This window comes from Bubalus kerabau, chromosome 8, assembly GCF_029407905.1.
Source record: "Bubalus kerabau isolate K-KA32 ecotype Philippines breed swamp buffalo chromosome 8, PCC_UOA_SB_1v2, whole genome shotgun sequence".
Lineage (NCBI taxonomy): Eukaryota > Metazoa > Chordata > Mammalia > Artiodactyla > Bovidae > Bubalus > Bubalus kerabau.
The window spans coordinates 77,786,321-77,797,009 of record NC_073631.1 but is presented as its reverse complement, the minus strand read 5'-3'; the positions used below and the strand labels follow the sequence as shown (position 1 = coordinate 77,797,009).

Below are 10,689 nucleotides of genomic sequence, written 5' to 3'. Positions count from 1 at the left end.
GCTAGTGGAGGTGATGGAATTCCAGTTGAGCTATCCAAATCCTGAAAGATGATGCTGTGAAAGTGCTGCACTCAATATGCCAGCAAATTTGGAAAATTCAGCAGTGGCCACAGGACTGGAAAAGGTGTTTTCATTCCAGTCCCAAAGAAAGGCAATGCCAAAGAATGCTCAAACTACCGCACAATTGCACTCATCTCACACGCTAGTAAAGTAATGCTCAAAATTCTCCAAGCCAGGCTTCAGCAATATGTGAACTGTGAACTTCCAGATGTTCAAGCTGGTTTTAGAAAAGGCAGAGGAACCAGAGACCAAATTGCCAACATCCGCTGGATCATCAAAAAAGCAAGAGTTGTAGAAAAACATCTACTTCTGTTTTATTGACTATGCCAAAGACTTCGACTGTGTGCATCACAATAAACTGCAGAAAATTCTGTAAGAGATGCGCATAACAGACCACCTGACCTGCCTCTTGAGAAACCTGCATGCAGGTCAGGAAGCAACAGTTAGAACTGGACATGGAACAACAGACTGGTTCCAAATAGGAAAAGGAGTATGTCAAGGCTGTATATTGTTATCCTGATTATTTAACTTATATGCAGAGTGCATCATGAGAAATGTTGGGCTGGAGGAAGCACAGCTGGAATCAAGATTGCTGAGAGAAATATCAATAACCTCAGATATGGAGATGACACCATCCTTATGGCAGAAAGTGAAGAACTAAAAAGCCTCTTGATGAAAGCAAAAGAGAGGAGTGAAAAAGTTGGCTTAAAGCTCAGCATTCAGAAAAGTAAGATCATGGCATCTGGTCCCATCACTTCATGGCAAATAGATGGGGAAGCAGTGGAAACAGTGGCAGACTTTATTTTTCTGGGCTCCAAAATCACTGCAGATGGTGAATGCAGCCATGAAATTAAAAGACGCTTACTCTTTGGAAGGAAAGTTATGACTAACCTAGATAGCATATTAAAAAGCAGAGACATTACTTTGCCAACAAAGGTACGTATAGTCAAGGCTATGGTTTTTCCAGTGGTCATGTATGGATGCGAGAGTTGGACTATAAAGAAAGCTGAGCGCTGAAGAACTGATGCTTTTGAACTGTGGTGTTGGAGAAGACTCTTGAGAGCCCCTTGTACTGCAAGGAGATCCAACCAGTCCATCCTAAAGGAGATCAGTCCTGAGTGTTCATTGGAAGGACTGATGTTGAAGCTGAAACTCCAATACTTTGGCCACCTGATGTGAAGAGCTGACTCATCTGAAAAGACCCTGATGCTGGGAAAGATTGTGGGCAGGAGGAGAAGGGGATGACAAAAGATGAGATGGTTGGATGGCATCACTGACTCAATAGACATGGGTTTGGGTGGACTCCAGGAGTTTGTGATGGACAGTGAGGCCTGGTGTGCTGTGGTTCACGGGTTGCAAAGAGTCGGACACGCGTGAGCGACTGAACTGAATCTGCTGATTATCAGTAATCTTTATTTGTGAATATGTTCAAATTCAGGAGTTTGAGGTTTTTCCAAAAAAAGAGAACTATTACTAATTTAGGAGAACCAGGTAATGATAAACTCAAAAACAAACAAATAAAACCTAGTTGCTCATAAGGAATCCTTTTTTATAATATAACAATTATCTCCCTAGAGACATACATGTAGAATACTATAGGATGTTATTACAGGTGGATAGCCATAATATTATAACCTCTCATTTTTAACTCTGTTATTTTTTTATCTGTTAATAAACTTAACTACAAAACATCTTTAAAAATATGGTTCTTGAATGATGGTATATACACCAGTATAGTAACAACCAACATTCTAAAAAATGTTTGTCAAAGAGCTTTCAAATGAACACAATTCCAATATCACTTTTAATACATTTAAGTGATATCCATTCGAGGACTAGAAACAGCATTCTTTGATGGTGGCTCACTGTAAGACACTGTATTGGAAATATGTAGGTTAAGCAATTGCTTCTTATGATATGCATCATTTTCCTGGTTGGCGTGTTCATCCAGAGATTTCCTTATACAGTTCTTTAGCTCATCAATTCCTTCTCCAGTAATTGCCGAGATGGGGATGATGTGTTGGAATTCCACAGTCCTCTCTGGAATCATGTTTTTTTCAAACAGATGCAAAAATTCTGAAACAACACAGATATAAGCTGATTTTCATTGTCTTTGAAAATAAGTCAAAACTATGCTAGAGGTTTCATTTGTGAACCAAAAACTTAGTTTTTCTTTTTTCCTTCTCTAATAAGCTCTTAGCACCTTTGGTTTTTACTAATGACAATGTTAAGGTTCTTGGCACATGAATGGTGCTCAGTAAATATCTGTTGCTAAGTCACTTCAGTCGTGTCCGACTCTGTGCAACCCCATAGACGGCAGCCCACCAGGCTCCCCCGTCCCTGGGATTCTCCAGGCAAGAACACTGGAGTGGGTTGCCATTTCCTTCTCCAATGCATGAAAGTGAAAAGTTAAAGTAAAGTTCCTCAGTTGTGTTAATATTTGTTACATGAATATATTTTTAACTGAATGAAGTATAAGTTCCCAGGTAATGGTGCAGTGGTAAAAAATTTGCATGCCAATGCAGGAGAGACAGGAGACACGGATTCAATCCCTGAATTAGGAAGATACCCTGAAGTAGGAAATGGCAACCTACTCTAGTATTCTTGCCTGGAAAAATTCTATGGACAGAGGAGTCTGGCGGATTCTGGTCCATGGGGTTACAAAGAACTGGACACGACTGAGCACACAACGCTCCAATCAAAAGATAAATCACACAAGATGATTTACTTACAAAAGCAATAAGTTTTGCTTTGGGGCATTCAATAAAGTAAGGCAACACAGATGCTCTGAGAGAACTTTTCTACAAAAATAAACTCATTTGTGACTTGGGATATTCTAGTTTGCTTCAGCACACAGGTGGCCTTTAACTGTCCAAATTTAGAGACCTATCATCACTGGTACTAGGAGCCATACTAAAATTGAAAACAGTTCAAGGAGAGATCATTTTAGATGAATCCAATATTTCACCCCACTGGGACTGACAACCGTTAGATAACTTTTGCTTCTTCTCTGCTACCAAGGCAACAGAAGGGAGGATGGCATACTGATGGGATGGATCAACACTGATGTCACCTGGAAAGGCTGGCTAGAAGAGATTAACCAAATCAATACAAAGCTTGGTTTCTGGGATTCATTTACCCTCAAGGAAAAGAGAGGCTAATTTGGAAATTATCACTGAGGTGACTATATTGTTTTTATGATAGGCCAAAATAGCCACAAACTCCTGAGTTTCCCCCCGCTCTTTGGTACTTCTTCTGAAAATTCCCTTTTCTGCAAGATCAACCAGTGATCAGATCTAATGACCTCATAAAACAAATGACATTAAAGAATAAAGACTTTATTATTTATAAATTTTTGAGGAATATTTATACCCCCAAAGTAACTTACTAACTCAAGGGCAGGCCCAATATATATATATATAAGGATTTTTACGAGAAGAGAGAGGATTTTCTGCTGCTGATAGTACTAGTACATTATAATTTATTTTCCTCAATTTTTATCTCAAGGATAAAAACAGGTTAAGTCTATTTAAAAAACATGTTAACCACTTACCTTCCATCCTACTTTTCTCATTTGTGCAAAAGGTCCTCTACTAGACTCAGAAAAATGAAGGCATCATCTCTATACAGTAGAGTTTGTTCTGCAAACGTCAATATTCAAAACTATGGAGACAAATTCCTTTATACAAAGTGGTCCATTTAGGGACCAATTTCACACAAATACTTTAGAAGTAACAGCATCTTTTATTCTGTGCCACACATACAACTCAAGTTCTTTTTAGAAGATTGATACTCTCCAGAGATCTATAGACCTGGCACTGCAAAGATACATATCTCTTTAGAACTACTAGCCCTGTTATTAAATTCATAATGTACTAGGGGAATGAAATTCTAGAACTTGTGAAATAAGTTAAAAGTGAAAAGACTTCATAGATATATGCTGGCTTTTTCCTCTTCTGATCCAAATCCCATTAACTCTTTAAGAGCCCAGTTTTACTTCTTGATGATACCTGAACTTTTCAGCTCAAATTAATCTTTCTTCCCTTCTATGTCCTATAACAGATTGTCCATATCACATTTAAAAGTTTCATATGGTATGTGTTCTTTCTTCAAACACACTTGTTTTTTTTTTAAGAGGAACAGGTTTCAGTTTTTTTCCCCACTGATTACAGTACACCTAAAAGTCTCTGCAATGGCACCCCACTCCAGTACTCTTGCCTGGAGAATCCCAGGGACTGGGGAGCCTGGTGAGCTGCCATCTATGGGGTCGCACAGAGTCGGACACGACTGAAGTGACTTAGCATTAGCAAAAGTCTCTGCAAATAGTAGGTATTCATTAGTTCAGATCAGTTCAGTTACTCAGTTGTGTCTGACTCTTTGCGACCCTGTGAACTGTAGCAGGCCAGGCCTCACTGTCCATCACCAACTCCCGGAGTTTACCCAAACTCGTGTCCATTGAGTAGGTGATGCCATCCAAACATTTCATCCTCTGTCATCCCCCTCTCCTCCTGCCCTCAATCTTTCCCAGCATCAGGGTCTTTTCAAATGAGTCAGCTCTTCGCATCAGGTGGCCAAAGTACTGGAGTTTCAGTTTCAACATCAGTCCTTCCAATGAACACCCAGGACTGATATCCTTTAGGATGGACTGGTTGGATCTCCTTGCAGTCCAAGGGACTCTCAAAGGTTTCTAAAACACCACAGTTCAAAAGCATCAGTTCTTCAGCGCTCAGCTTTCTTTATAGTCCAACTCTCACATCCACACATGAGCACTGGAAAAACCATAGACTTGACTAGACGTACCTTTGTTGGCAAAGTAATGTCTCTGCTTTTTAATATGCTATCTAGGTTGGGCATAACTTTTCTTCCAAGAAGTAAGCGTCTTTTAATTTCATGGCTGCAATCACCATCCGCAGTGATTTTGGAGCCCAGAAAAATAGCCAGCCACTGTTTCCCCATCTATTTGCCATGACGTGACAGGACCAGATGCCATGATTTTAGTTTTCTGAATATTGAGCTTTAAGCCAACTTTTTCACTCCCTTCTTTTACTTTCATCAAGAGGCTCTTTAGGTCTTCACTTTCTGCCATAAGGGTGGTGTCATCTCCATATCTGAGGTTATTGATATTTCTCCTGGCAATCTTGATTCCAGCTTGTGCTTCTTCCAATCCAGCGTTTCTCATGATGTACTCGGCATAGAAGTAAAATAAGCAGGGTAACAATATACAGCCTTGACGTACTCCTTTTCCTATTTGGAACCAGTCTGTTGTTCCATGTCCAGTTCTAACTGTTGCTTCCTGACCTGCATACACGTTTCTCAAGAGGCAGGTCAGGTGGTCTAGTATTCCCATCTCTTTCAGAATATTCCACAGTTTATTGTGATCCACACAGTCAAAGGCTTTGGCATAGTCAATAAAGCAGAAATAGATATTCATTAAACTGGCACTAAATGAACGAACGGGTTTACCTTTAGGATTCTGGAGTTGGTTCATCAGTACATGGAATTTATCCTGTGCATCTGGCAAGTCCATTTTATTTACTGCGAGGAGTGCAGGTTTTGTGTGAAGTTCCTCTTTGTACAACTCTAACTCCTTTAAATCAAAAGAGAAAAACCAAATAACTGTATTAAAATACCTATATAAATGACCTATTTGGTAATGTCTTTCTATACTTTATAGGCCTGGGTATTCTAGGGCCCATTCACACCTCTGATATCAGTAAGTGATTTTGTGCCTAGAGACAAATACAGATATTTGGACTTATATTAAGCACATAGATAAAATTCAGAACTAAATAATGACAATTAATCCTATGCCTGTATTATTCTTGGAAAAAGTAAGTATGCTTAGAAGTAAATCTTTGTGACCATGGATTAGGTAGTGGCTTCTTTTATCTGACACTAAAAGCAGGAATCAAAGAAAGAATAGACACAGGGGACTCTATCAGTTTTAAATTCCATACTTCAGAAGGGAACTGAAAGAAAGTTAAAAGACAACTGAAAGAATAGGAGAAAATATTTGCAAATCATATAACCAATAAGGGACTTGTATGTAAATTATAAAAAACTTTTACAACTCAACAATTAAAAGACAGCCCAATTTAAATGGGCAACCAATCTGAATAGACATTTCTCCAAACACATACAAACGGCTAATAAGCACAAAAAAGATGCTCAACACCATTAGTCATGAGAGAAATGCAAATCATAACCACAGTGAAATACTACTTCATTCCTACTAGGAAAGTCAAAGTAGAAAAGGTAATAATGAATGTTGACATTAATGTGGAAAAACTGGAACCTTCATACATTGTTAGTAAGATTGTAAAGTAAGTCAATGCTGCAGTCACTTTGGAGAATAGTCTGGCAGTTCCTCAAAATATTAGATTTTCCTTATTATCCAGTAATTTCACCCCTAGAGAGAGAGAGAGATATACATACACACACACCGAAGAGAAAGGAAAACATACCCACACAAAAACCTGTACACAAATGTTCACAGCATTATCAATAATAGGCAAAAATGTAGCTAGCAAATAGGATATAAAAGTCATTAAGGTAAAAGACATCATGTTGTGTTAGAGAGAAATCATATGGCTGGATAGAGAATGTACAGGGTGTTGCTTGGGGAAGCGGGAGAGGGTGCAGGAACAATAGAGATACAGTGCTTGGTAGGAACCTAACTTTGCCTCATATACCATGTTCAGGTTAGACTTCAACCTAACCCATTGCTATGGGGGACCATCAGAGCAGGGAACAAACATCCGCTTGGTTCTTTAACAAAGATCACTCTAGCTGCCTATAAAACATGGCCTGAAAAGAAGTGAGACTAGAAGCAGGGAGACCAGCTATTAAGAGAGGCTGACGATTACAACAATGCGGGTGAAGACAAATAGCTGCATCTCAGAGAAATTTAGGGCATAAAACTGACAGGGCTTGATACAGGTGGTGAGAAAGTCAGAATCACTATCACCCAGGTTTCTGGCTTACATATTCAATAAGGTTCTGAGGGAGGCTGGAAAATTAAAAAAAAAAAAAAAAAAAGTTCAGTTCTGTGTGCATGCTCAGCCACTTCTGTTGTGTCTGAATCTTTGAGACTCCACAGACAGTTGCCCACCAGGCTGCTCTGCCCATGGGATTCTCCAGACAAGAATACTGGAGTGGGTAACCATGGCCTCCTCCAGGGGATCTTACCGACCCAGGGATCGAACCTGGGTCTCCTGCCTTGCAGGTGAATTCTTTACCACTAAGCGACCAGGGAAGCCCAAGTTCAGTTCTACACATATTAAATTTGAGAAGTTAATGGGACATCCAATCAAAGATATCTAATAGGCAGCAAATCTAAAGTACAACCAAACTATCTGGGTATCAGAGTGCCTAAAAAGTAGACTGGGAAATAGTCTAAGAAGTAGGAATTAAGTTAAGCAAGACTCAGTCTAAGAATTTATATAATAGGGATTTGGAATCCAGGAAGGTTTTATTGATTACAACAGTTTGAGAAGTGGATGAATATTAAGAAACTGGAGACAGCAAGTTTAGATAATTCTTTAACTGACACCAAAGTTTTAGAAAGTAGAGGTAGAAGACATATTTATTCTAATTGTCATACGTTATTTCATACAGTCCTATGTCCCTGAATACTAGACCAGATAGAAAAACCTACTTTTGAAAGCAGTATTATGGTTTCAAAAGCAGTTCTGTAATGAGTTTGGGAAGAAAGCTGAAATCCAGAAATATCAACCTGAAAAAAAAAAGGATAAAAGATTGCCTTTAATGTAAGAATGACAGCTATACAATTCTGTTTTGAAAAGTTTCACTCATTCAAGCTATAAATAATTTCTCAATCTATACTCTTTTGGTAATTTAGTAATTTGAAATGAGAGAAATTGATATTTTAAGATCACTGTAATTATTCTTATAATATCACAATCATTAATGAGAAACTAGTACAGATAAAACAACTTATACTAATAAAGATAATCTCATGAAATAGGAAAGTAATGCTGTGTAATTTAGTAGTACACAGAAAATCCTAAGGAATTAATAAACCTGACAAATATGGCCAAACTTTCATCTGATACAGTAAATGTTCCATTTCCATCCCCATATTATAAATAAATTTGACTCCTATCTAAACAGATTTAGTGGATTAATATATGCTACTACTTTATCTTTAAATGTTATTATAAAAATGTCTAGGAAAACTAAATTCATTGATTCTCACATTCTTTTAAGCATTACATTGATAGGCATATGACTTACAACAAAAAGCAGTTGTTTAGTTCTTTCTATATGCTTGAGGAATTTGTGGCCCATTCCTTTGTTCATATGTGCTCCTTCTATTAAACCAGGAAGATCAGCTACTGATATCTAATACAAAATTAAATGGTTTAATAATAAAAATGAAAACACAAATCTAATTACATCCAACAATCTTCATATTTCAATTATAAAGTTTCTATTTTGTGATTACCACTGAATTACTGCATCTCTAATAAACCCAAGATACTTTGATAACAAAATAAATGTATTAAGAATCAAAATCCTTTGCTATCAGAAATTAGAGTCCCATTTTTACTTTAACAATCTAAGAATTCTAGGGCTTAGCTTAACATTTATTAATATGAATTCTCTTTAGAATTCCATAAATTATACTGTTCAATATGAACTTTTCAAAGAATTTCAAGTTTTTAAATTCTAAGTAAAGAAGGATATTAAATCAGCAGACACTGACTTAGGATGTAAGCACTGTAAAGTGTTTTATTCTATATGTAAATGGTTGTTTGGTTCCACTGTTCATATTCTACCAGGATTTAACCATTTTTAAAAAGTGAAGGAAACAGTGTCCCTATACTCTATTTAGGACTATTAACCATTATTAGAGTCATTAACCATTATTCAACACTTGTGGTTTTCAAACCTCACTGCATATCATAATCATCTAAGGAATTGCTATAAACTACAGAGCCTCAAGCCCTATCCCCAGGGATTTGGTTTCAAATCACTGGGCCCAAGCTTGATTTATCATTGTTGTTCTTAAGCTCGTCAGATGATCCTGATGTACAATAAGGGATGAAAAACACTGCTCTACACACTGCTTGTGTGGTTAAAATGTTCAGTTTTAAAGAAAGCTGTAGCTATGTGACAAACCAAAGTACATATAGAGGTCTCATGTTCTGAAATTGTCTTCAGAGGTCTTTTTATTGATTTCCCTTAAAAATTACCAATAATGTTTTCTAAATTCATATTATCCTGCACTTATAATGTTACTTATTATTTAATATTCTATATAATTGTTAAAGCTTAAAAAAAATTTTTTTACTGTTATACCACTATGATTAATGAATATACATCTTTGATATCTTGAATTATGTCATTGGATTATATGAAACTATACTGATACATCATCACTTCAAGTCCATATTTTACATTAGGGTTCGTCATCTAGGTTTTATACATTCTATGGGTTTTGACAAATGTATGACATGTATCTACCATTACAATATACAGAATAGTTTCACTGCCCTTAAAAATCCTCTGTATGCTGCCTATTCAACCTTTCTACCTATTCAACCTTTCTTTCCGCCTAATCCTTGGTAACCACTGATCTTCTCTATTTCCACAGTTTTGCCTTTTCCCCAGGACATCATATAGTTGAAATCATACAGGATGTAGCTTTTACAGACTGGCTTCTTTCACTTAGTAATAAGCACTGGAGGTCCTCTGTGTCCTTTCATGGCTTGATAGTTTACTTATTTTTAGTGCTGAGTGACATTCAATTTTCGATACGTACACAGCTTATTTATCCATTCATCTACTGAAGGACATATTGGTTGCCTCCAAGTTTTGGCAATTATGAACAAAACAACTATAAACATCTGTGTGTGGGCTTCTGAGTGGACCTAAGTTTTCAATTAATCTGGGTAAACACTAAGGAATGCAACTGCTGATCATACATATTTTTAAATTTTTATTATTTTCCATTTTTTGTTTTTATTTTAATTATGCAAAAAAAACTACAGTTCTTCCTTACCAAGGAAAAATAAATTTTAATAGCTAGCTAAGACCAAAATCCCATTCAATTAAAAAAAAATTTTTTGAACAGTAAAGTGGGATAAAATTACATCCATGAACTTTAGAATATGTTTTTAGGAAATGAAAATCAATAATCAAGTATGGCAATAAAATATGGAATTGCAATGAGAACAAACACATCAAGGAGAATAAGATACAATCAATCTTATAATTACAAACTATATCCAAACTTTGGAAGAATTATTCTTATACAATATTTTACTCGGATAGCGCTCAGCAGAATTGATTTGATCATGACTTCAATTACCAAAAACAAAATCCTGCTACTTTTTCCACCACCACAGAAACTGTCAAATTTTATAAAATCTAAGCAATAAGGCAAGTAGTTTCATTTCTAACCAAGAGTCTTATTTTAAAAATAGCCACCTACAGGACTTTTCTGCTGGTCCAGTGATTAAAGCTCTGTGCTCCCAATGCAGGGGGCCCAGGTTCAATCCTTGGTCAGGGGAACTAAATCCCATATTCTGCAACTAAGGATGCCAGAGCAGCCAAATAAATAAATAAATATTTTTAAAAGAATTAAAAAAAAAAAAATACCCA

The 10,689-nt window shown here is 36.7% G+C and overlaps 1 protein-coding gene across 2 annotated transcripts in view; it reads right to left on the bottom strand.

Moving 5' to 3' along the window:
• Window positions 1-1,453: 1,453 nt before the first annotated feature.
• The window catches only part of GTPBP10 (GTP binding protein 10), a 29,014-nt gene continuing 19,778 nt past the window's right edge, over window positions 1,454-10,689 (bottom strand). The window contains exons 7-10 of one of the 2 annotated variants that reach the window (XM_055590650.1): window positions 8,317-8,424; window positions 7,718-7,795; window positions 5,524-5,647; window positions 1,454-2,136 (exon numbers count right to left, since the gene is read on the bottom strand). In XM_055590650.1, the coding sequence (XP_055446625.1) occupies window positions 1,874-2,136; window positions 5,524-5,647; window positions 7,718-7,795; window positions 8,317-8,424 (573 nt within the window). In that variant the 3' untranslated portion in view covers window positions 1,454-1,873. The remainder of the gene's footprint in view (window positions 2,137-5,523; window positions 5,648-7,717; window positions 7,796-8,316; window positions 8,425-10,689) is intronic. The other variant, XM_055590651.1, reaches the window with a different exon arrangement.